Source organism: Hyla sarda, chromosome 6 (assembly GCF_029499605.1).
Source record: "Hyla sarda isolate aHylSar1 chromosome 6, aHylSar1.hap1, whole genome shotgun sequence".
In the NCBI taxonomy this organism is placed as follows: Eukaryota; Metazoa; Chordata; class Amphibia; order Anura; family Hylidae; genus Hyla; species Hyla sarda.
Window position 1 is genome coordinate 57,256,960 of NC_079194.1, and position 27,552 is coordinate 57,284,511.

General features: G+C 46.7%; 1 protein-coding gene across 1 annotated transcript in view; it reads right to left on the reverse strand.

Annotated features, from left to right (window-relative positions):
* LOC130275627 (cytochrome P450 2D17-like) overlaps nucleotides 1-27,552 on the reverse strand; it is a 64,444-nt gene that overhangs the window by 23,932 nt on the left and 12,960 nt on the right. Inside the window, exons 4-5 of the mRNA XM_056523824.1 lie at nucleotides 14,605-14,762; nucleotides 3,620-3,793 (exon numbers count right to left, since the gene is read on the reverse strand). Coding sequence (XP_056379799.1) covers nucleotides 3,620-3,793; nucleotides 14,605-14,762 — 332 coding nt within the window. The remainder of the gene's footprint in view (nucleotides 1-3,619; nucleotides 3,794-14,604; nucleotides 14,763-27,552) is intronic.

Sequence of the window (27,552 nt, forward strand, 5' to 3'; positions counted from 1 at the left end):
CAAGGGGATTTTGGAGAGTACGTTTTTCTGAAATGGTTTTTGGGGGGCATGTTGCATTTAGGAAGCCCCTATGGTGCCAGAACAGCAAAAAAAAAAAAACATGGCATACCATTTTGGAAACTAGACCCCTCGGGGAATGTAACATGGGATAAAGTGAACCTTAATACCCCACAGGTGTTTCACGACTTTTGCAAATGTAAAAAAAAAATAAAAATTACCTAAAATGCTTGTTTTCCCAAAAAATTTACATTTTTAAAAAGGGTAATAGCAGAAAATACCCCTAAAAATTTGAAGTCCAATTTCTCCCGATTCAGAAAACATGCCATATGGGGGTGAAAAGTGCTCTGCTGGCGCACTACAGGTCTCAGAAGAGAAGGAGTAACATTTGGCTTTTTGAAAGCAAATTTTGCTCTGGGGGCATGCCGCATTTAGGAAGCCCCTATGGTGCCAGAACAGCAAAAAAAAAAACCACATGGCATACCATTTTGGAAACTAGACCCCTCGGGGAACGTAACAAGGGATTAAGTGAACCTTTATACCCCACAGGTGTTTCACAACTTTTGCATTTGTAAAAAAGAAAAAAAAAATTAACCTAAAATTTTACATTTTTAAAAAGGGTAAAAGTAGAAATACCCCCCAAAATTTGTAACACAATTTCTCCCGAGTACGGCGATACCCCATATGTGGCCCTAAACTGTTGCCTTGAAATACGACAGGGCTCCAAAGTGAGAGCGCCATGCGCATTTGAGGCCTAAATTAGGGACTTGCATAGGGGTGGACATAGGGGAATTCTACACCAGTGATTCCCAAACAGGGTGCCTCCAGCTATTTCAAAACTCCCAGCATGCCTGGACATTCCACGGCTGTCCGACAATACTGGGAGTTGTTGTTTTGCAACAGCTGGAGGCTCCGTCTTGGAAACAGTGGCGTACCAGACGCTTTCATTTTTATTGGGGAGGGGAGGGGGGCTGTGTAGTGGTATGTGTATATGTAGTGTTTTTTACTTTTTGTTTTATTTTTTGTTAGTGTAGTGTAGTGTTTTTAGGGTACAGTCGCACGGGCGGGGGTTCACAGTAGTTTCTCGCTGGCAGTTTGAGCAGCGGCAGAAAATTTGCCGCAGCTCAAACTTGCAGCCAGATACTTGCTGTAATCCTTCGCCCATGTGAGTGTACCCTGTACATTCACATTGGGGGGGGGGGGGGGGGAACATCCAGCTGTTGCAAAACTACAACTCCCAGCATGCGCTGACAGACTGTACATGCTGAGAGTTTTAGTTTTGCAACAGCTGTAGGCACACTGGTTATGTATCACTGAGTTTGTGACCTAACTCGGTGTTTCACAACCAGTGTGCCTCCAGCTGTTGCAAAAATACATCTCCCAGCATGTACGGTGCATGGTGTACATTGACTGCTGAGAGTTGGAGTTTGCAACAGCTGGAGGCACACCGGTCGTGAAACACTGAGTTAGGTAAAAAAAAAAAACCTCTAAGTTTCACAACCAGTGTGCCTTCAGCTGTTGCAAAACTACAACTCTCAGCAGTCACCGACAGCCAACGGGCATGCTGGGAGTTGTAGTTATGCAACCAGCAGATGCACCACTACAACTCCCAGCATGCACTTTAGCTGTTTGTGCAAGCTGGGAGTTGTAGTTATACAACAGCTGAAGGTACACTTTTCCATAGAAAAAATGTGCCTCCAGCTGTTGCAAAACCATAAGTCCCAGCATGCCCATAAGGCAATGCTGGGAGTTGTGGTGGTCTGCCTCCTGCTGTTGCATAACTACAGCTCCCAGCATGCCCTTTTTGCATGCTGGGAGCTGTTGCTAAGCAACAGCAGGAGGCTGTCACTCACCTCCAACGATCCACGCCGCGCAGGTCAGTCCCGCGTCGTCGCCGCTGCCGCTGCTCCTGGGGCCCCGATCCCAATATTGACGCCGGGGATCGGGGTCCCCAGCACCCGGGGTGCACGTCCCGCACCCGTCCTCCGGACGAGGGGCGGAGTGGGTTGCGGGAGTGACACCCGCAGCAGACGCCCTGATTGGTCGGCCGGTAATCCGGCTGACGAATCAGGGCGATCGTGAGGTGGCACCAGTGCCACCTCACCCCTGCAGGCTCTGGCTGTTCGGGGCCGTCAGAGACGGCCCCGAACAGCCAGTAATTCCGGGTCACCGGGTCACTGGAGACCCGATTGACCCGGAATCGCCGCAGATCGCTGGACTGAATTGTCCAGCGATCTGCGGCCATCGCCAACATGGGGGGGCATAATGACCCCCCTGGGCGATATGCTGGGATGCCTGCTGAATGATTTCAGCAGGCATCCGGCTCCGGTCCCCAACCGGCTAGCGGTGGGGACCGGAATTCCCACGGGCGTATGGATACGCCCTCGGTCCTTAAGGACTCGGAATGCAGGGCTTATCCATACGCCCTATGTCCTGAAGAGGTTAAGGAGACCTGACCTAAGGCGATGGAATTGTAATGCTTGCATATCTTTCTGTCATGCAGGGAAAAATCATTTCTGAAGTAACTAAAAAACAATGGAAGAAATCATCTTTGTGGTCTTTGAGTCATACCTTATGGATTAATACTGAATGCTTTGTGCTTGAAAGAAGTTGTCTATTGCCCTTACTCACTGTTCTAAGTAAATCATTGAAACACTTCCAAGCTAAGCTATTATGTAGACTCTTCTGCATATACCTAGTCAGATTGTATATTCTAGGTTCAGTTGGAAACATTTAGGGCAACCCTGTGTCTTTTCAAGTCAAAGACTACTACAATCAAGTCTAAATCTTCTTAAAGTTGCAAAAAACATCCAAACTCAACAGATCTGGGCCACATGTTTGGAGGATTTCACTCAAAATGCCCCTCTACTTAGATAAATATCTTCATGGATCTACTTTTGGATAAGTGCTGTGTGGCTCAATCATCCACAGAAGTTTCTTCAGCATACCGCTTGCACATGGGGTATTGTGATGCAAAACTGCAAGTAAAAGGGGTACTACGCCCACCTAGCATTCCAAATACATTAAGAACGCTGGGTTTGGGCAGCTGAAGACGTGACGGGACATCATGCCATGCCCTCTCCATTCATGTCTATGGGAGGGGGTGTCACGGTGGGACCCCCACGATCAGACATCTTATCCCTTATACTTTGGATGGAGATAAGATGTTTGTTGGCGGAGTACCCCTTTAAGTTCAAGTATCTGCACCACAGTAGGCCAAACTGTGTAGACCATTCACATTAAAGAGAAGAAACACTAGACAACTATTCTACTCATACTCCAACTATGACTTATATAGTAATTCTTACTTGTTGGGTCCACAGGTTTAGCCAGATCACCCTGCCACGTGACATCATCATGTATTTCTATAAATAAACTACTATCCACATCTAGCCTGACTACAACTCCTATCCCCCCTTGAGTACCACATTATAATATCGTAGCACTCTTACCATGAGAGACATACTTATATATCGAATCCTTGAGACCCCACCACCACCAGAGGACAGATTTCAATGCCTTTTGCATGAATATATATATATATACATATATATACACACACCGATGACAGAAGAGGAGAGTCCTTCAACCTTATTAAATAAGAATATAAAAACGTTCTTACTTTTTCCATCTCCACCAGGTAGGCATCAATAAAATCACGGATGTCGTTTGGATTCCAAGTCTTCTTATGCTCTGAAACTATTTCCTTTAAGAATTCAATAATTTTATACTCTGGCTTCATCACATGGTCAATAATCCATGGGATTTTCACTAGAACAGGAATTTCATTTATGATCTAAAAAGAAAAATCAAGAATTGTATGATATAATCACGAATGCTCATATCCCAACCTCATATCCCGACCTCATATCCCGACCTTAGGTGGGGCTGAGTTGTGATGAAGAGATTGTAGGCCGAAAATAAAAGGGGCATGGCTTTTAAGTGGCAGACCTGACCTGCAAGCCAGACGAATGCACAAGAAGGGTCAAAAATAGAAGGGTCTGTGTTTTTTTGAGAGGGGTGTGGCTTGTGGGAAGGGTGTGGATTGCAAGCTGGACTGATGCACTCACCCAGAGATGCAGAGCTTGTGGAGTAAGGTAATGAAAGTCCCTTAGACTTGCATGGAAATTCAGTCAAAAAATATTAACCCACATTGAATCTACCATTTGACTGTTTCCCCCTAAAATATTTTCAAAAATTTGTGTCTGTTTTCTGAAAAAAACCTGTTCATCTCTAGTCAGATTCAGTATGCTTTAGATCCCTTGAAGGTTATCTTGGGGAGGCAACACTTGTTTGATTTTAAATACACACTGTTCCGAATTATTATGCAAATTATATTTAAGTGTCACAAAGATCAATCATTTAGTTTTTCTGTTTACAGTGGGGGGGGGGGAAATTATTTAGTCAGCCACCAATTGTGCAAGTTCTCCCACTAAAAAAGATGAGAGAGGCCTGTCATTTTCATCATAGGTACACTTCAACTATGAAAGACAGAATGTGGGGAAAGAATACAGGAAATCACATTGTAGGATTTCTAATGAATTCATTGGTAAATTCCTCTGTAAAATAAGTATTTGGTCACCTACAAAAAAGCAAGATTTCTGGCTCTCACAGACCTGTAACTTCTTCTTTAAGAGTCTCCTCTGTCCTCCACTCGTTACCTGTATTAATGGCACCTGTTTGAACTTGTTATCAGTATAAAAGACACCTGTTCACAACCTCAAACAGTCACACTCCAAACTCCCCTATGGCCAAGACCAAAGAGCTGTCGAAGGACACCAGAAACAAAATTGTAGACCTGCACCAGGCTGGGAAGACTGAATCTGCAATAGGCAAGCAGCTTGGTGTGAAGAAATCGCAAAGAGGGAGCAATTATTAGAAAATAGAAGACATACAAGACCACTGATAATCTCCATCGATCTGGGGCTCCACGCAAGATCTCACTCCATGGTGTCAAAATGATCACAAGAACGGTGATCAAAAATCCCAGAACCACACTGGGGGGCCTAGTGAATGACCTGCAGAGAGCTGGGACCAAAGTAACAAAGGCTACCATCAGCAACACACTGTGCCTCCAGGGACTCAAATCATGCAGTGCCAGACATATCCCCCTGCTCAAGCCAGTACATGTCCGGGCCCATCTGAAGTTTGCTAGAGAGCATTTAGATGATCCAGAAGAGGATTGGGAGAAGGTATACGGTCAAATGAAACCAAAGTAGAACTTTTTTGTAACAACTCAACTCGTGGTGTTTGGAGGAGAAAGAATGCTGAGTTGCATCCAGAGAACACCATACCTACTGTGAAGCATGGGGGTGGACACATGCTTTGGGACTGTTTTTCAGCAAAGGGACCAAGATGACTGATCTGTGTAAAGGAAAGAATGAATGGGGCCATAAATCGTGAAAACCTCCTTCCATCAGCAGGACAATGATCCCAAACACATCACCCAGGAAACCAAGGAATGGCTTCATAAGAAGAATTTCAAAGTCCTAGAGTGACCTAGCCAGTCTCCAGATGTCAACCCCATAGAAAACCTTTGGTGGGAGTTGAAGATCTGTGTTGCCCAGTGACAGCCCCAAAACATCACTGCTCTAGAGGAGATCTGTATGGAGGAATGGGCCAAAATACCAGACACAGTGTGTGAAAACCTTGTAAAGACTTACAGAAAACATTTGACCTCTGTCATTGTCAACAAAGGGTATATAACAAAGTAGTGAGATGAACTTTTGTTCCACCATAATTTTCAAATAAATTGTTTAAAAATCAGACGATGTGATTTTATGGATTTTTTTTTCTCATTATGTCTCTCATAGTTGAGGTATTACAGGCCTCTCTCATCTTTTTAAGTGGAAGAACAGGCACAATTGGTGGCTGACTAAATATTTTTTCCCCACTGTATCTCATGGATGGCATTGTGTCTCAGGGCTCTTTTGATCACTGAAAACAATCTCAGACACCTGTGATAATTAGAATGACTCGTGAGCCCAATTTAAGGAAAAACTACTAAAGGTGGGCGTTCCACATTATTAACAGCCCCATTTTCAAGCAATATGGGGAAGAAAAAGGATCTCTCTGCTGCCGAAAGGAATGAAATAGTTCACGAAAACTTAAGTGTGATCATCGCACTATTAAGAGATTTGTGGCTGATTCAGAGCACAGACGGTTTTGTGCAGATAAAGGCACATTGAGGAAGATTTCTGCCAGATCCATACATCAGATTAAGAGAACAGCTGCTTAAATACCATTACATAGCAGCAAACAGATATTTGAAGCTGCTGGTGCCTCCGGATTTCCACAGACATCAAGGTGTAGAGTCCTCTAGAGTCTTGCAACTGTGCATAAACCTTCTATTCGGCCACCACTAACCAATGCTCACAAGCAGAAACGGCTGCATTGGTCAGAAAAATACATGAAGACTAATTTTAAAACCGTCCTGTTCACTGATGAGTGCCATGCAACCCTGGATGGTCCGGATGGATGGGGTAATGGATGGTTGGTGGATGGCCACCCTGTTCTAACAAGGCTGCGACCTCAGCAAGGCGGTGGTGGAGTCATGTTTTGGGCCGGAATCATGGGAAGAGAGCTGGTTGGTCCCTTTAGGGTCCTTGAAGGGGTAAAGATGACCTCTGCAAAGTATGTGGAGTTTCTGACTAACCACTTTCTTCTCTGGTACAGAAGGAAGAACTATGCTTTCGGTAATAAAATCATCTTCATACATGACAATGCGCCATCTCATGCTGCAAAGAATACCTCTGCATCAATGGCTGCTATGGGGATAAAAAGGAGAGAAAGTCATGGTGTGGCCTCCATCCTCCTCTGATCTCAATCCTATTGAGAACCTTTGGAGCATCCACAAGCAAAAGATCTATGACTATAGGAGGCAGTTTACATCCAAACAGCAGCTCTGGGAGGCTATTCTGACATCTTGCAAACAAATTCAAGTGAAAACTGTCTAAAAACTCACAAGTTCAATGGATGCTACACTTGTGAAACTGCTATCAAATAAGAGGTCCTATGTTAAAATGTAATGTGACCTGTTAAAATGTTTAAAAGTTAAAATGTTGTTAAAAGTTTGATTGAAATAGCTTTTAATTTCAGTAAATGCTGCAAACACAACAAATTACAATTTTCAGTTCTTTACAACCTATAAAGTGTTTTGAAAATTACTGTACATGATAATCTGGAACAGTGCATTGTAAGTTTTTTATGTTTAATTATGCTTTGTTATCATTAGGAGGTTTTTTCATAAAAATTTGAATTGTACTCTCAATAGCTGATTACATGAGAATTTTCCTGACTGTTATTTACATCAATTATTTAGGTAAATGAGAAAAATACAATTGGCATAATATTTTGAACAGGCTGTAGGTAACATATGTGTCACGATGCCGGCTGGCAGGTAGTGGATCCTCTGTGCCAGAGAGGGATTGGCGTGGACCGTGCTAGTGGATCGGTTCTAAGTCACTACTGGTTTTCACCAGAGCCCGCCGCAAAGCGGGATGGTCTTGCTGCGGCGGTAGTGACCAGGTCGTATCCACTAGCAACGGCTCAACCTCTCTGGCTGCTGAAGATAGGCGCGGTACAAGGGAGTAGACAGAAGCAAGGTCGGACGTAGCAGAAGGTCGGGGCAGGCAGCAAGGATCGTAGTCAGGGGCAACGGCAGGAGGTCTGGAACACAGGCTAGGAACATACAAGGAAACGCTTTCACTGGCACGATGGCAACAAGATCCGGCAAGGAAGTGCAGGGGAAGTGAGGTGATATAGGGAAGTGCACAGGTGATAACACTAATTGGAACCACTGCGCCAATCAGCGGCGCAGTGGCCCTTTAAATCGCAAAGACCCGGCGCGCGCGCGCCCTAGGGAGCGGGGCCGCGCGCGCCGGGACAGGACTGACGGAGAGCGAGTCAGGTACGGGAGCCGGGGTGCGCATCGCGAGCGGGCGCTACCCGCATCGCGAATCGCATCCCGGCTGGAGGCGGTATCGCAGCGCCCCGGGTCAGTGGATCTGACCGGAGCGCTGCAGTGAGGAGAGTGTAGCGAGCGCTCCGGGGAGGAGCGGGGACCCGGAGCGCTTGGCGTAACAGTACCCCCCCCCTTGGGTCTCCCCCTCTTCTTAGAGCCTGAGAACCTGAGGAGCAGACTTTTGTCTAGGATGTTGTCCTCAGGTTCCCAGGATCTCTCTTCTGGACCACAACCCTCCCAATCCACAAAAAAAAAGGTTTTCCCTCTGACCTTTTTAGATGCCAGAATCTCTTTGACGGAGAAGATGTCCGAGGAGCCGGAAACAGGAGTGGGAGGAACAGATTTGGGAGAGAAACGGTTAATGATAAGTGGTTTAAGAAGAGAAACGTGAAAGGCATTAGGAATACGAAGAGAAGGAGGAAGAAGAAGTTTGTAAGAGACAGGATTAATCTGGCACAAAATTTTGAAAGGACCAAGATAGCGTGGTCCCAACTTATAGCTAGGGACACGGAAGCGGACATATTTAGCGGAGAGCCATACATTGTCTCCAGGGGAAAAAATGGGAGGAGCTCTTCTTTTCTTATCCGCGAACTTCTTCATGCGTGATGAAGCCTGTAAGAGAGAATTTTGGGTCTCTCTCCATATGATGGAAAGATCACGAGAAATTTCATCCACAGCGGGCAGACCAGAGGGCAAGGGGGTAGGGAGGGGGGGAAGAGGGTGACGGCCGTACACCACGAAAAATGGGGATTTGGAGGAAGATTCAGAGACTCTGAAGTTATACGAGAATTCGGCCCATGGTAGAAGATCTGCCCAGTCATCCTGGCGGGAGGAAACAAAATGTCGTAAATAATCACCCAAGACCTGGTTAATTCTTTCTACTTGTCCATTGGATTGAGGATGATATGCAGAAGAAAAATTTAATTTAATCTTGAGTTGTTTACAGAGAGCCCTCCAGAATTTAGACACGAATTGGACGCCTCTATCCGAGACGATCTGCGTGGGCAACCCGTGAAGACGAAAAATGTGTACAAAAAATTGTTTAGCCAACTGAGGCGCTGAAGGAAGACCAGGAAGAGGGATGAAATGTGCCATTTTGGAGAATCGATCAACGACCACCCAAATAACAGTGTTGCCATGGGATGGGGGTAAGTCAGTAATAAAATCCATACCAATCAGAGACCAAGGCTGTTCGGGGACAGGCAGAGGATGAAGAAAACCAGCGGGCTTCTGGCGAGGAGTCTTATCCCGGGCACAGATAGTGCAGGCTCGCACAAAGTCCACAACATCCGTCTCCAGAGTCGGCCACCAATAGTAGCGAGAGATGAGTTGCACAGATTTCTTGATGCCCGCATGACCTGCGAGATGGGAAGAGTGGCCCCATTTGAGGATTCCGAGGCGTTGGCGTGGAGAAACAAAGGTCTTTCCTGGAGGAGTTTGCCTGATGGAGGCTGGAGAAGTGGAAATCAGGCAGTCAGGAGGAATGATGTGTTGCGGAGAGAGTTCAACTTCAGAAGCATCCGAGGAACGAGAGAGAGCATCGGCCCTAATGTTCTTATCGGCAGGCCGAAAGTGAATTTCAAAATTAAATCGGGCAAAGAACAGAGACCACCTGGCCTGGCGAGGATTCAGCCGTTGGGCAGACTGGAGGTAGGAGAGGTTCTTGTGATCGGTGTAAATAATAACTGGAAATCTTGATCCCTCCAGCAGATGCCTCCATTCCTCAAGTGCTAATTTAATGGCTAGAAGCTCTCGATCCCCGATGGAGTAGTTTCTCTCCGCCGGAGAGAAGGTCCTAGAAAAAAAACCACAAGTAACAGCATGCCCGGAAGAATTTTTTTGTAGAAGGACAGCTCCAGCTCCCACAGAGGAGGCATCAACCTCCAATAGGAAGGGTTTAGATGGGTCAGGTCTGGAGAGCACGGGAGCCGAAGAAAAGGCAGACTTGAGCCGTTTAAAGGCGTCTTCCGCTTGAGGAGGCCAAGACTTGGGATCGGCATTTTTTTTGGTTAAAGCCACGATAGGAGCCACAACGGTAGAAAAATGTGGAATAAATTGTCTGTAATAATTGGCGAACCCCAAAAAACGTTGGATAGCACGGAGTCCGGAGGGGCGTGGCCAATCTAAGACGGCAGAGAGTTTGTCTGGATCCATTTGTAGTCCCTGGCCAGAGACCAAGTATCCTAGGAAAGGAAGAGATTGGCATTCAAACAGACATTTCTCTATTTTGGCATAGAGTTGATTGTCACGAAGTCTCTGAAGAACCATACGGACATGCTGGCGGTGTTCTTCTAGATTGGCAGAAAAAATCAGGATATCGTCCAGATATACAACAACACAGGAGTATAAAAGATCACGAAAAATTTCATTAACAAAGTCTTGGAAGACGGCAGGGGCGTTGCACAGGCCAAAGGGCATGACCAGATACTCAAAGTGTCCATCTCTGGTGTTAAATGCCGTTTTCCATTCATCCCCCTCTCTGATGCGGATGAGATTATAAGCACCTCTTAAGTCCAGTTTGGTAAAGATGTGGGCACCTTGGAGGCGATCAAAGAGTTCAGAGATGAGAGGTAGGGGGTAGCGGTTCTTAACCGTGATTTTATTAAGACCGCGGTAGTCAATGCAAGGGCGTAGAGAGCCATCTTTTTTGGACACAAAGAAAAATCCGGCTCCGGCAGGAGAGGAGGATTTACGGATAAAGCCCTTTTTTAAATTTTCCTGGACGTATTCAGACATGGCAAGAGTCTCTGGGGCGGACAGAGGATAAATTCTGCCCCGGGGTGGAGTAGTGCCCGGGAGGAGGTCGATAGGACAATCATAAGGCCTGTGAGGAGGTAGAGTCTCAGCTTGTTTTTTGCAAAAAACATCCGCAAAGTCCATATAGGCCTTAGGGAGACCGGTTACGGGAGGAACCACAGAGTCACGGCAAGGGTTACTGGGAACCGGTTTTAGGCAGTCCTTGGAACAAGAGGGCCCCCAACTCTTGATCTCCCCAGTGGACCAATCCAGGGTTGGGGAGTGAAGTTGAAGCCAGGGAAGTCCAAGGAGAATTTCAGAAGTGCAATTGGGAAGGACCAAAAGTTCAATCCTCTCGTGATGAGGTCCGATGTGCATTAGAAGGGGCTCCGTGCGGAAACGTATGGTACAGTCCAATCTTTCATTGTTTACACAATTGATGTAGAGGGGTCTGGCGAGACTGGTCACCGGGATGTTGAACCTGTTGACGAGAGAGGCCAAAATAAAATTTCCTGCAGATCCGGAGTCCAAGAAGGCCACAGCAGAGAAGGAGAAGGCAGATGCAGACATCCGCACAGGCACAGTAAGACGTGGAGAAGCAGAGTAGACATCAAGGACTGTCTCACCTTTGTGCGGAGTCAGCGTACGTCTTTCCAGGCGGGGAGGACGGATAGGACAATCCTTCAGGAAGTGTTCGGTACTAGCACAGTACAGGCAGAGATTCTCCATGCGGCGTCGTGTCCTCTCTTGAGGTGTCAGGCGAGACCGGTCGACCTGCATAGCCTCCACGGCGGGAGGCACAGGAACAGATTGCAGGGGACCAGAGGAGAGAGGAGCCGGGGAGAAGAAACGCCTCGTGCGAACAGAGTCCATATCCTGGCGGAGCTCCTGACGCCTTTCGGAAAAACGCATGTCAATGCGAGTGGCTAGGTGAATGAGTTCATGTAGATTAGCAGGGATTTCTCGTGCGGCCAGAACATCTTTAATGTTGCTGGATAGGCCTTTTTTAAAGGTCGCGCAGAGGGCCTCATTATTCCAGGATAATTCTGAAGCAAGAGTACGGAATTGTACGGCATACTCGCCAACGGAAGAATTACCCTGGACCAGGTTCAACAGGGCAGTCTCAGCAGAAGAGGCTCGGGCAGGTTCCTCAAAGACACTTCGAATTTCCGAGAAGAAGGAGTGTACAGAGGCAGTGACGGGGTCATTGCGGTCCCAGAGCGGTGTGGCCCAAGACAGGGCTTTTCCAGACAGAAGGCTGACTACGAAAGCCACCTTAGACCTTTCAGTGGGAAACTGGTCCGACATCATCTCCAGGTGCAGGGAACATTGGGAAAGAAAGCCACGGCAAAACTTAGAGTCCCCATCAAATTTATCCGGCAAGGATAGTCGTAGACCAGAAGCGGCCACTCGCTGCGGAGGAGATGCAGGAGCTGGCGGAGGAGATGATTGCTGAAGCTGTGGTAGTAACTGCTGAAGCATAACGGTCAGTTGAGACAGCTGTTGGCCTTGTTGCGCTATCTGTTGCGACTGCTGGGCGACCACCGTGGTGAGGTCAGCGACAACTGGCAGAGGAACTTCAGCGGGATCCATGGCCGGATCTACTGTCACGATGCCGGCTGGCAGGTAGTGGATCCTCTGTGCCAGAGAGGGATTGGCGTGGACCGTGCTAGTGGATCGGTTCTAAGTCACTACTGGTTTTCACCAGAGCCCGCCGCAAAGCGGGATGGTCTTGCTGCGGCGGTAGTGACCAGGTCGTATCCACTAGCAACGGCTCAACCTCTCTGGCTGCTGAAGATAGGCGCGGTACAAGGGAGTAGACAGAAGCAAGGTCGAACGTAGCAGAAGGTCGGGGCAGGCAGCAAGGATCGTAGTCAGGGGCAACGGCAGGAGGTCTGGAACACAGGCTAGGAACATACAAGGAAACGCTTTCACTGGCACGATGGCAACAAGATCCGGCAAGGAAGTGCAGGGGAAGTGAGGTGATATAGGGAAGTGCACAGGTGATAACACTAATTGGAACCACTGCGCCAATCAGCCGCGCAGTGGCCCTTTAAATCGCAAAGACCCGGCGCGCGCGCGCCCTAGGGAGCGGGGCCGCGCGCGCCGGGACAGGACTGACGGAGAGCGAGTCAGGTACGGGAGCCGGGGTGCGCATCGCGAGCGGGCGCTACCCGCATCGCGAATCGCATCCCGGCTGGAGGCGGTATCGCAGCGCCCCGGGTCAGTGGATCTGACCGGAGCGCTGCAGTGAGGAGAGTGTAGCGAGCGCTCCGGGGAGGAGCGGGGACCCGGAGCGCTTGGCGTAACAATATGGCATGATGGTAAGAATAGAGAGTGAATGTGAAACTTATATCGGTCAGAGTGGACTGCAGCAACAGAGACTCTGTTTGCTCTACCATAATACTTTACTATTGGCGCACTGAAGAGTTGCTTGCAAATCCTCATAAGGCACCTAGAGATGATACCTTGTACTACTATATGGAGTGCATACATCAGATAAGGCACTTGGTAAGTAATGGACAGCCTCCATGAATGCTGACAGTAGATACAAGTGCAAAGGTATTATAAGAATAAGTGGCGCATTATCTAGAGGTAGTGCATGAAAAGAAGGATTATATGATCATATTTTAAAGTGGCACTCCAGTAGGGAAAAAAAATTCAAATCAGCTGGTGCAAGAAAGTTTAACAGATTTGTAAATGACTTCTATTTAAAAATCCATAGCAAACCACTCCTACTCTGGACACTTCCTGACACTGAAAGAGGTGGCAACAGAGAGTACTGGAGTCAGACAAAAAAGAACCATACAACTTCCTCTGTATTATACAGCAGCAAAAATAATGGAAGGATTAAAATTTTTAAATAGGAGTAATTTTCAAATCTGTTTCTAACTTCTTGGCACCTGTTGATTTAAAAAAAATTGCTTTCCACTAGAGTAGCCCTTTAATGCTGACCAATGAAATATAATGCACCCCATATGAAATGTGTCCTATTTCTACAGATACATATGTAAATAAAGGGAATATAATATCTATATCCAATGAAAGCACATAAGGTGATTCTCAACACTGTCCTCCATGCAGAATGATTTCAATAATTGACAATTAATGGGGTAGTTCAACCATATGGGGTAGTTCAACCATAATATTTAAGGTGCTATTCACCATAAGGTGATTTTAGTACTTACCTGCCAGACAGTAATGGACATGCTCAGAAAAGATCTGTGCTTGTCTTGGAGCTAAATGGCTGCAATTTGAATCCACCATAATGCTATGGCTTTCTTTTTGTGAAATGGCTTTTTCCTGTTGGAGTTCTCGCCCTCCAACTACAAGTCCCAGGACCCCTTGTTTGTAAGCGTGAGGTCACTTTTCTCTAACCCCACCTACATCAGCCACCCCACCTATTGAAGCACAACTGAGACAATTCCCTGCAGCAATGTGGAGAATGATCTCCATCCCACCCAGCGGTCACTCCACCATTTAAAGTAGACAGGTTCCCATTGTACACACATTTTGTATGCTGCTAAAAATAAACATTGGGGAAAAGATCAGATAAGAATTGTGAGACTACCATGAAACACAGGTACAGACACTATATTAGGAAATATACTAACTTTACAGCCCCTGTAGAACAGTCAATAAAAAAAAATCCTTGAGTACCCCTTTAAGGATAATTCACACTACAGAATCCATACCATCTATTTGCAGCACCTCCACCTCGTCTGAACATCTCATACTGACCTCCTTTAAATATTTTCTGGTAAAGGTTCTAACCTAATCCCAGGTAGAATTATCTGTCCTCTAAACACCATGGTCAGGTTGTAATAATTATGATATATATGATGATCTCATATTGTTTCACCATACATGGATATCAGTACCATAATGCTATGAAGCTTTTAAAGTACCTGGGCCAAGAGTCCAGATTCAGCCTTTAAAGCCTCATTAAAGAGATGTAAAAGCCTTTGGAATTTTGCGTCGTTGTAGTCAAACCGATCCCCGAATGCAATGGAGCAGATGACATTGGCAACAGCATTGTTTATAAGGAAATGTGGATCGAATTGATCTGCAGAAAACACAACAATAGTGTAAATTAATATATAAATCACATAAATGGTCAGCAGTTTGTGTAATATTGTAACATGGTGCTGATAATTATTGCATAAAATACTGGGAAATTTATTAAACATTGCACCTGGTGGAAATCAAGTCTTTACTTATATCCACCATACAAGAAGGTAGGGCTAACCATTTTTCTGTGTGCAGGGGGGTGGCTGCCCCACACTCCGAATTTACTAGAATTTATGCCTGCTAGCAGCCATAAATATAATGGTAATCTATACAAAGGCATCATATTCCAGTTTACCCCCTTAAATTGGGTGCTAGGATCACCAGGTTATAGGGGTATTCCGACCATAGACATATTTTCCTTTCCATCTCATGCTTTGGATAGAGGAGAAAATGTCTGACCGCGGAAGTCCTGCCACTGACTAAACTCCTCCCCCCCGCACGATCTCTGTTCAGCACCCGGCATTATGTGACATGTCACGTCTCCAGTCCCGGAGACCATCATTTCAAAGACTGGAGCATCACGTGTGTGTGTGGGGGGGGGGGGGGGGTGTAGGGTGTCAGTGACAGGACCCCCCATGGTCAGACATCTTATGCCCTATCCTTTGGATAGAGGATAATATGTCTATGACAGGAATACCCTTTTAAGTACATATGACTATGTTACAGAAAAATAACTCTTGATTCAGGGGATAAGATGTCTAGGGGCGGAGTACCCCTTTGAAAACTTTAATTAAGGGGTAATTAGACAATGTTTAAGAACAGGAACCTGTGGTATAATTTCCACCCCACAGTAGGGTAGATGCTAAATTCATTCTTTCTGGCAAAATTAAACAACAACTAGGGGGATAAACCATCGGAAGTGCTCTAAAAACATAACTTTTACTAGAATCTTGGTAAAGTACACCAACTCTGTGACCCCCAATAAAATATTCAAATATGATCCAATTGTACCAAATATATTGAGGGCCCGTGTGTAGCAGCTTCCTCTGGGAAGCAATAATAGTGGTACAGTCAAATATCTCCTTGACACATAATCTGATAAATTAAACTTCAGAATAATCAAAGATAATCTAAGAATAAGCAAAGCCATACCATAGGGTCTGACTATACTTTTTTTTAATAAGCATGTGTGGTGCTTTGATTTCTCACAGACAGATACTGATAATGATAAATAGAGTCATCAATAAAGCCCATCACAGCATAGTTCATAGTAAGGTATAAGTCATATAGAAACAGTACATCATATGTGTATGCACAAATACCGGACAGGCTTGTTTCCTGGAGGCAACCTGCAAGGAATAAAGTAAAACAAGATGCTATCAGGATACCATATAGTCATTAAGGTAATATGTTGACAAAGGATGATTTCACTACCTCCAATCCCTTCAGGATGCCTAGAAAGTAAAGAAAAAATTCCCCCATAAGGGTATTGTCCCAATAACAAGGTACCTAGAAGAAAAACTACTGCCAGAGCCTGGCTACTCAAGTTTAGATGTCCGATGTGTCATTCATATTAACGTGCTAGAGCGCTACCTAGAGAGGTAAAGAGCCAGTCTTCTGGCCGCTGGAGCTCTGCCTGGGACTTCTCGCGTGCGGTCTAATATCTGGAATAACGTTGTCACATGACGTGGATCCCAGTCACGTGGGTCGCGATTCAGCAATCTCGCGTGATGGTAAAGCAGGCCGTGATATCAAAGATCATGTGATACTGCTGCATCCACTATGCGGAGTCTCCGTTGGTCATTGAGATAAAGCCGCAAAGCAATCAAAATTAGATGGAATGTACTATAAAACTTGTGATTTAGGCTGGTGAATATAATACTTAGTCAATGGGTAAGTATAAGAATGTGAGTGGTATGTAAAACTGGACCCATCTATAATTGCTGATTCGAGACAAGTTTATAGAAACTAAGAAATGGCAAGCTACGAACAGTGTACCCTTATGTACTGGATGATACATTCATCCATATATCCCATAGTGCATTGGCAGTATAATCATCCATGGCTCCTCAATGGTAGGGGAAGGGGGGGGGGGAAATAGTAGGGGCCTAATGAGCCTACACTAATCCCTAGTATGCCCTAGTTAGGCCCCTGGTACCTAGGCGGGGTGGCCGCCCTAAAAAGGGCAGTCCCGCTCTCGAATCTCCTGTTCCCCTCAAACACTGACAGTGTATGTATTTTACAAAGATTCTAGTAAAAGTATTTTACCAAGATTCTAGTAAAAGTTATGTTTTAGAGCACTTTCTATGGTTTATCCCCCTTGTTGTTAGACATTGTTTAAAAAAGACATATAAATTCCATTAATCATAAAATCATGCAATACAATGTTTCTGTGTTCCAATACCAACAATTGTCATATATCTATATATATATCTATATATATATATATATATATATATATATATATATATATATATATATAAAACTCAACGTGTGTGTGTATGTATGTATGTATGTGTGTATGTGTGTATGTTCCACAAAAACTTTCAAACGGCTAAAGATATTAACATGAAACTTGGCACACATGTTACTTATATGTCAACAACAAACATAGAATAGGTGATTTAACCCTTACTCACCCCCATTTGCCAGGGGCGGGGCTTATGTTTAAAGTCCCATGCTAGTCAATGGGAAATATATGTTACCTCATAACTTCCAAACGGCTATAGATATTTCGATAATACTTGGTCACATGTTACTTATATGTCCACTTAAAATATAGGATAGTTAATTTAACCCTTAACTACCCCCATTTGTGAGGGTCTGGGTTTTTGTTTAAAGTCCCATGCATCCCAGGTCGGGATGGGAGGTCGGGATAGGAGGTCGGGATAGGAGGACAGGATAGGAGGACGGGATATGAGGTTGAGACATGAGGACGGGATAGGAGGACGGGATAGGAGGACAGGATAGGAGGTCGAGATATGAGGACGGGATAGGAGGTCGGGATAGGAGGTCGGGATAGGAGGTCGAGAAAAGAGGACGGGATTGGAGGTCGGGATAGGCGCTCGAGATTGGAGGACAGGATAGGAGGTGGGGATAGGAGGACGGGATAGGAGGTCGGCATAGGAGGTCGGGACAGGAGGTCGAGACAGGAGAACGGGATAGGAGGTACAGGTCGGGATGGGAGGTCGGGATAGGAGGTCGAGATATGAGGACGGGAAAGGAGGACGGGATAGGAGGACGGGATAGGAGGTCGGGATAGGAGGTCGAGATATGAGGACGGGAAAGGAGGACGGGATAGGAGGACGAGATAGGAGGACGGGACAGGAGGTCGATATAGAAGGTCGGGATGTGGGGTTGGGATATGACAACAATATTTAAGGATGGGATATGAAGTCAAAAGCTTCCTCCTTTGTTTATTTTCCTCCACAACAAGGATTAGGAAGGAAAACCGGGCAACGCCGGGTACTCAGCTAGTTACTAAATAAAATATTACATAATTTTTGGTTACACGTCATAAATATACAAGTTTAAATTCAAGGAAAAGTGCAGAAAGTGCATGCACTGCTAGTCTACCCCAATATAACAGTCTATATGTATGAGAGGCTCATAGCGGTGAACAATATTGCACAAAATAGATAAATGGTGGGGCTCATTTGTAGAAAAAGCAGCATGTGAATACAGTCCAGAGTACAAGAATTCCAAAAGGCACTCACCGGATACTGTGTGACTTCTTCTTTATTATTTTGAACACATACAAGCAGGATAAGGCAGCATGCCGCTAAGAGTGTGAGACGCCAGTGCACTAAGATTGGTATTAGAGATGAGCAAATCAAAGCTGACGAACCTGAATTTATTATGAATTTCTTGAAAAATTTGATTTTCAAAGGAATGTGAATATCGCCGCGATTCTATTGCGCAAATCGCTTCATTAAACTCCATTTAGTGCCGTCCAGGCTCCAGGGCATCTAAGATGGCGGATCTACATGTCAGTACATGGGGCATTGAACGCTGGAAAGACGGGAAGGCAGGTAGGCGGGATGACCCCGAATCACATGCAGGATGCAGCCTATCAGCAGCCAGTCCTCCCTGCAATCTCACAGCCCTATATAATCGGCAGCCATATTGCGGCTCGTGACTTCATTCATTACACTGCAGAGAGATAGGACGGACAACCTGTGTGTGTGTGTGTGTTACACAGAAAAGTTTATTACAGCAGCATTTCACCTCCTAGTCACATCAACGTTCTGGTGGCCAGAGAGCATTGCTTTTTTTTTTCACGGAAAAGGATTTTCACTGCAGCCATTAATCTCCCAGTCACTTTCTACAGCATTGTATTACAGAGAGGGGCAGAGTGTTGTGTGTTGCCTCATACATTTCAACAAGCTGCCTCAGCTTCATAAACCTTAGCAGAGGAGGCAGGAATAATTTTTCCGCACAATTATGTGTCTTTGTTCCACAACAAATCTGCTGGTTATATTAATCTGTAGATGGTATAATACCCAGCAGTCTATTCCTAATAGTCTGTGAGAGAGTGCAATTTTAGGTTTAGTACACAGCGACTGTGTACTGCTGGTGTTGTGCAAAAATACATATTTTTAAGCATACTGAAGCGCAATTTTCTGCCCTCATGAGTGCAAACAACCTACCTACATCTAAGTAGTGTACTATTTCATACTTGTTAATTTGTCAATGGCCTAGATACTGTGAAAGGACAGCCAAAAGTAATCACCGGCTGGTGTTTTACTCAAATAATTTTTGAAGCGTACAGTAGCGCATTTTTCTGCCCTCATAAGTGCATACCACGTACCTACATCTAAGTGGTGTACTATTTTGTATCTGTAAATCTGTAAAGGGCCTACATACTGTGAAAGGACAGCCAAAAGTAATCACCGGCTGGTGTTTTACTCAACAGCGACTGTGTGATTCAGCACTGTTGTGTACTGCTGGTGTTGTGCAAAAAAAAAGTTTTTCAAGTGTACTGTAGAGCATTTTTCTGCCCTCATAAGTGCATAGCACTTCTAGGTAGTATACTATTTTGTACCTGTTAATCTATCAAGGGCCTAGATACTGTGAAAGTTTAGGCAAAGTACTCACAGGCTGGTCACAGCAGACTAGGGGCGAGTGGCAGCAGGAGTCGCAGCGAGAGGCCTGAGCTCCCGGTATTAGCTAGCAGTCCTGTCTCGACCAGCAACCCATCTGCCATCATCGATTGGTTAACAACACAGTCATCCACTTCATCTGATACCCCCAGTCAACAGTTGGTGGGTTCCTCAGACACAACCCTCAGTTGGCATGGCCCGGGAGCAGTCCCTGTCCTCCCATTGCCTCTGTCCTATGCTGTTTCCTCCCCTAAAGAAGTATCTTATGTTGTGGGTTCAGCTCCACTATTCACTGAGGACGATCTAATAGAGGAAAGTCAGCAGCTACTGCACATCCAAGAAGTGGAGGAGACATCAGCAGCTTCCCCCGCTAGGTGGGCAAGTAGTGATGAGAAGAGTGATGTGGGAGGCGGTGTTGCCAGCGTCCAGGGTCCTGAAGCAGACATTGTTGAGGAACCTGTGGAGGACATCAGTGACGTGCAGTTGTTGATGATGATGAAGCCGATCGCAATTGGGAGCCAGGTGCAGAAGGGGATACATCATCATCAGGAGAAGAGAGTTGCAGGTTGCCCGTGAGTCAGCATGGTGGCAGAAGTGGAAATTCTGGAGTCAATCGTGCCCGGGGGAGACCAGATGCTTTGCGGCAGCCTACCTTGCCGGGAGGTAGTGGAACAGGGCTACTTTGGTGTGGAAGTTTTTCATCATGCATCCGGAAGAGGTTAACATAGCCACATGCAAGATGTGTCAGCAGAAGGTGAATCGTGGCCAGAGTCCCAATGTTGGCACCATAAAGCGGCCTGGGAGAACCATGGCTCTGATGTAGTGGTCCAGCCTGCTGCACCACCCAGTGGCACGCCGCTCCCTCTTTCAGCCAGCCAAGGCTCCACCACCTCAGCCGAAGGGAGCTGTGTTTCATACCATCCTTCTGTCGCTCCAGATGCTCCTCCTACTTTTAGTCAGTCATTCCGCCAACAGTCCATCGGCGAAGCCATGTCCAAGAAACAACAGTAAGCGCCCACTCATCCTGTGGCGCCTAAGCTGAATGTGCTCCTGTCAAAGTTGCTGGTGCTGCAGTCCCTCTCTTTTCAAGTGGTGGACTATGCACCTTTCAGAGAACTGATAGCTTGTGTCAAGCCGAGGTGGAGAGTGCCAATCCATGCACAATTTTCTGGAAGAGAAGGTGGGCCATTCCTTGAGCCTGTTGGTGTGTACCAAAGTGGACGGCAGAGTCGACGTCTGGAGCTGTAACTATGGTCAGGGACAATACATGTCCTTTACGGCTCACTGGGTGAATGTGGTTCCTGCCCAGCCACAACACCAACTTGGACAGGTCACACCACTTCCTCCTCCATCCTCTCAGGCCATTGGTCCTGTGAAAGTGTGCGACTCCGCCTCCTCATCCTCCATTGTGTCCTCAGCCTCCACAGCCCTGAGAAGTCTCAGTGGCACTTCAGCTTATCATGTGTGCAGGACACAGCGGTGTCACGCTGTTCTTCACATGGTTTGCCTTGGTGAACAAAGACACACAGGGGAGGAACTGCTAAAAGTAATTTGTAAAAAAAAATGAGAGCATGGAGTGGTGGCGGATGAGAGGATACTGTCTTGTGGGAGTGCAGGGTGTTTAGGGTGTCGTTGTTAGGATAGTTAAGGGCGAGGGTTAAATGCTACGTTCTTGATAGACTTATTGCCACCCTTCCCAAAAGCAATAGGTGATGCAGAAATAAAGGATTGTCCACAACCGCTGTTAACTGAAAACTTGCAGGAACTTTTACTGAGGAGTTTCTGTGCATGTAACAGTAGTAACAGTCCAGATAACAGAGTCTCTTACATATAGCTTGAGCAGCAATTGACAGTCGGTTGGGATCAGATGAGCCCAATTTAGCTTTTGAAGAATTGTATTGCAGAGATCTGCTGGATTTAGGGGAATAATTAGGTCCAGTGATCTTGCGATGAGTAGCAGGGAATTGCTTAGTCTATCCGCAAGGTTAGAGGCCTAGGCCGCAAGGCTTTGGCCTAGAAAATCGTCTTGTAAGCTGCGGAGGTCCTACCTCTTCCAGAGTCAGCAACCTAAGAGAGAAATCAAGATGGCGCAGGTCCCTTATATGGGCAGGGGCCGGCCGTTTTGGATTGGTCCGTAACGACTGTCACTCACCGTTACAGTGCATTGTGGGTGAACACTTCACGGGAACCTCCAAAGGTCCTAAAGCAAAACCATGGAGTTTCAACCTATTCATGTGACCCGCAGGTCCTGCTACGCTCCGAACAGGTAGATAACTAAATATATACATATATATATCCTTATACCTATATTAATATTGAATAGAACTGCTATATAGTTATAGACTAAATGTGAGGTGACAAGGGGGGATCTACAACAGAGGGACCCCGACGTCCTAGGGATTCTGGCTATGGGGACCTATACACAGGTAACGTATACAATACGGTACCGGGACACCACAATGGCTTACTCCACAAAAACTGGAAATGGGAACCATTTTGACTGACAGCGAGAAGAATATCTTGCATGTGCTGCGACTGGGAAGGCTGAGACATGCACCCTGCATGGCACACGTGTTCAATCTGGTTGTGAAGCGGTTCCTGAAATGTTCCCCCATTTACAAGACATCCTAACAAAGAGAAGGAAACGTTGCATGCACTTCAGCCACTTGTACGCCACAAAAACACCCTCCTTGAGCTGCAGCGTCAGAATGGTATCCCCCAACATAGTCCGATTTGCGACGTTGCCTCACACTGGAATTCCACCCTCCATATGTTGGACCAACTGTACGAACAGAGAAAAGCCATCACCGATTTCTTGATGATCCAAGCGGATAGGGGTAATCTCGTGTGTAACCAGTGGCAGCTCATACATGACACCTGCCGTTTGCTCAGGCCCTTTGAGGAAGCCAAATTATTAGTAATTTGCCAGGATTACGGGATGAACAACGTCATTCCACTGCTTCATTTCTTACAAGACGTGTTGGAAACGATGGCTGGTCTGGGCACTGGAGACGTATCGCCTACATCTCATGGCCACATGAGCCCTGTGGGGCTGAACGGGAGGAGGAGGGGCACAGTGGAGCACAGTTTAGGTTTCGCTAAATGGGCAGTTTTTCTAATAATCTGACAGGAGAAGAGAAGCAGGAGCAGCCAGAGGAGCTAGAAGGTAGAAGGTTATGAGGAAGGCGAGGCAGAGGACCCAGACACACTGTAGAAGTATGCAGTGGAGATGTACACGTAAATAGTGTACTATTAGGCAGGGGTCATAGCAGACAAGGGGCAAGAGGCAACAGGAGTCACAGAGAGAGGCCTGAGCCCTCATTATCAGCTAGCGGTCGTACTTCCCATCTGGCGTCATCGATTGGTTAACATGGTCATCCACTTCATCACAAGTGACATCTAACATCCCCAGTCACAGTCGGTGGGTTCCTCAGACACAACCCTAAGTTACATGGCCAGGGAGCAGTCCCTGTCCTCCCATTGCCTCTGTCCTAAGCTGTTCCCTCCCCTACAGAAGTATCTTATGCAGTGGGTTCAGCTCCACTATTCACTGAGGATGATCTAATAGAGGACAGTCAGAAGCTACTGCCCAGCCAAGAAGTGGAGGAGACATCCGCTGCTTCCTACGATAGGCAGGCAAGTAGTAATGAGGAGAGTGACGTGGTAGGTGGTGTTTCCAGGGTTCAGGGTCCTGAAGCAGACACTGTTGAGTAACCTGAGGAGGACATCAGTGACGTGCAGACACTTGATGATGATGAAGCCGATCGCAATTGGGAGCTGGGTGCAGAAAGGGCTTCATGATCATCAGGAGAAGAGGGTTGGAGGTTGCCCGTGAGGCATCAGCTGAGCCAACAAGGCGGAAGCATGGTTGGCAGTCAGCATGGTGGCAGAAGTGGAAATTCTGGAGCCCATTGTGTCCGGGGGAGACCACCTGCTTTGCGGCAGCCTACCTTCGCAGCAGGTAGGGAAACAGGGGTTCCTGGAGATGGTGCCAGTAGCAGTCAATTAGTGCAGACTGTTTGTGGGAAAATCAGCTACTCGGCGGTTTGGTAGTTTTTCATCAAGCATCTGGAGGAGGTTCACATAGCCACATGCAAGATATGTCGGCAGAAGGTGAAGCGTGGCCAGGGTCCCAATGTCGGCACCACGGCCCTGCATCAACATTTGCATCGCCACCATAAAGCGGCCTGGGAGAACCATGGCTCGGATGTAGTGGTCCAGCCTGCTGCATCAACCAGTGGCATGCCGCGCCCTCTTTCAGCCAACCAAGGCTCCACCACCTCAGACGAAGGGAGCTGTGTGTCATATCCTCCTTCTCTCGCTCCACATGCTCCTGCTCCTCCTACTTTTAGTCAGCCATTCCGCCAACAATCCATCGGCAAAGCCAACAGCACAAAAACTTAATGTGCTCCTGTCTAAGTTGCTCGTGCTGCAGTCCCTCCCTTTTCAAGTGGTGGACTCTGCACCTTTCAGAGAACTGATGGCTTGTGCCGAGCCGAGGTGGAGAGTGCCAAGCCGTCATTTCTTTGCGAAGAAGGCAGTACCAGCCCTGCACAATTTTGTGGAAGAGAAGGTGGTCCAGTTCTTGAGCCTGTCAGTGTGTACCAAAGTGCACGGCAGCGCCAACGTCTGGAGCTGTAACTATGGTCAGGGACAATACATGTCCTTTACGGCTCACTGGGTGAATGTGGTTCCTGCACAGGCACAACACCAACTTGGACAGTTCATGCCGCTTCCTCCTCCATGCTCTAAGCCCATTGGTCCTGTGACAGTTTGCGACTCCGCCTCCTCATCCTCCACCGTGTCCTTAGCGTCCACTGCCCAGACAGGTCTCAGTGGCCCTTCAACATAACATGTGTGCAGGGCACGGAGGTGTCACACTGTTCTTCACATGGTTTGCCTGGGCAAAAAGAGTCACACAGGGGGGGGAACTGCTAAAAGTCATTCGTAAAGAAATCGGAGCATGGCTTACTCCACAAAAACTGGAAATGGGAACCATGGTGACTGACAGCGAGAAGAATATCTTGCATGTGCTGCGACTGGGAAGGCTGAACCATGCACCCTGCATGACACGTGTTCAATCTGGTTGTGAAGCAGTTCCTGAAGTGTTCCCCCCCCCCATTTGCAAGACATCCTAACAATGGGAAGGAAACATTGCATGCACTTCAGCCACTCGTACACCGCAAAGCACACCCTCCTTGAGCTGCAGCGTCAGAATGTTATCCCCAACATAGTCCGATTTGTGACATTGCCTCACACTGGAATTCCACCCTCCATATGTTGGACCAACTGTACGAACAGAGAAAAGCCATCACCGATTTCTTGATGATCCAAGCGGATAGGGGTAATCTCGTGTATAACCAGTGGCAGCTCATACATGACACCTGCCGTTTGCTCAGGCCCTTTGAGGAAGCCAAATTATTAGTAATTTGCCAGGATTACGGGATGAACAACGTCATTCCACTGCTTCATTTCTTACAAGACGTGTTGGAAACGATGGCTGGTCTGGGCACTGGAGACGTATCGCCTACATCTCATGGCCACATGAGCCCTGTGGGGCTGAACGGGAGGAGGAGGGGCACAGTGGAGCACAGTTTAGGTTTCGCCAAATGGGCAGTTTTTCTAATAATCTGACAGGAGAGGAGAAGCAGGAGCAGCCAGAGGAGCTAGAAGGTTATGAGGAAGGCGAGACAGAGGAACCAGACACACCATGGCAGTATGCAGTGGAGATGGAGGCAGGGAGTCCCTCCGAGTCACTTGCACAAAAGGAAAAATGCATGCTCATCTGCTTGCATAGTGACAGCCAGATTGTCACCATTCGGCAGCGGGATGACTTCTGGATCTCCACCTTATTGGACCCTCGCTACCACCACAAAAAAGGGGCCTTTTTTACACCCACTGAGAGGGAGGACAAAATGACCCTATGTAGTCAGTTGGCCGATGCCTATCGGCTCCATCGTCCATCCTCTCGCAGGTCTGAATCAGGGGGCCCCCTGCGCTCACCTTCCACTGCCATGGCTGCTGGGGAGGGGAGGGGTGGGGTGGCAGGAACAGTCCAAGCTCCCTCAGCAGCAGCCTCAGTCTACAGTCGCTGATGAGTAGCTTTCTTCACCCGCATAGTGAAGCAACTCATCAGCAGCAGGTAGACCTGAAGCAGGACCAGCAGGTGTTGGCATACCTTGACATGCCCATGCCAACACAACTTGAAGATCCTGGACTTCTGGACAGCCAAACTTGATTTGTGGCTAGCAGAGTTTTACCTGGAATACCTGTCCTGCCCGGCCAGTAGTGTGTCATCAGAGCGGGTGTTTAGGGCGGCGGGGGCCATAGTCAATCCAAGGAGAACTCGTCTTGGGGAGACTGACCTTTGTGAAGATGAATCAGTTATGGATCTGCCAGGATTTCCAACCACCAATGCCTGATGCATGAGAGTAGATTGACCATGGTGCCACACCAACACTTCACAAATATGAATAGTGCCAAACAGATTTAAGGCGCTGCTCCCCAGTTACAAACATTCCTCCGCATCAGACCATTTTTCACCCACCTTTGTCACAGGGTACTGGTATTGCCACCCACCGCACCACTCTTTCACAGTTTACTTTCAGGACTCCTGATGCTGCTGCAGCCACCTCCAGGCTGTCTCATTCAGCCACTATATTGTCTCTTCTCATGCTTCAGCCAACTCCAGGCTGTGTCATTCAGCCACTATATGGTCTCCTCATGCTTCAACCACCTCCAGGCTATGCCATTCATCCAATATATGGCTTACTGATGCTTCAGCCAGCTCCAGCCTGTGTCATTCAGCAACTACATGGTTTAATGATGCTGCTGGGCCTAGGACATTACCTATATATGTTTATGGTAGCATAAACATACTAGGTATCATACATCTTCCATGGAAATTTCTAAATTCTAAATTTTATTCTTAGAGATTGTGAGGCCCTATTGTCTCCTCATCTGCTGCCAACTCCAGGCTGTGCCATTCAGACTCTATATGGTCTCCCTATGCTGCCACACACTCCAGGCAGTCATTCAGCCACTATATGGTCTCTTCATACTGATGCCACCTCCAGGCTGTCTCATTAAGCCACTATATGGTCAGTTCTCATTAGCAAACTCCAGGCTGTGCCCTTCAGCCACTATATGGTCTCCTCCTACTGATGCCAGCTCCAGGATCTGTCATTGTGCTGCCATGTGACTCCTTGTTAGATTTGGTCCTTTGTACCCACACGCCAGGGCACGGGACAAAAACTTGGGAGTTAAAAGTTCAATTTCATAATCCCTTAATTTCAATTTTAAAATCTTCAATTTAAATGTAAAAATCGGAAATTTCAATGGTCTCCCCATGCTTCTGCCAACTCCAGGCTGTGCCATACAGACACTATATGATCTCCTTATGCTTCAGCCACCAGGCTGTGTCATTAAGCCACCATATGGTCTCCATATATTGACTGTGTATTGTAGGAAACATGTGGGTATCCTTGAGTTACTTTCCCAGCATTATTGCCATGTTGATACCAGACCAGTAATAAAAGTAATATTGCCAAGGACTAGCAGAAACAGGGAACTGTGGATACTGACCACCTGCTGTTGGAATTGACTGACTATCCCAGGTGGTAGATTTATTATTTTAAAGTTCCTCACTTCCAGTAGGCTTTAAGTCGTTCATTCTTTGTTGTGGTTCTTCAGATGCAGAATTAAGTTGTATCATGTTTTCCTGTTCCTCCGATGAGCTAATGT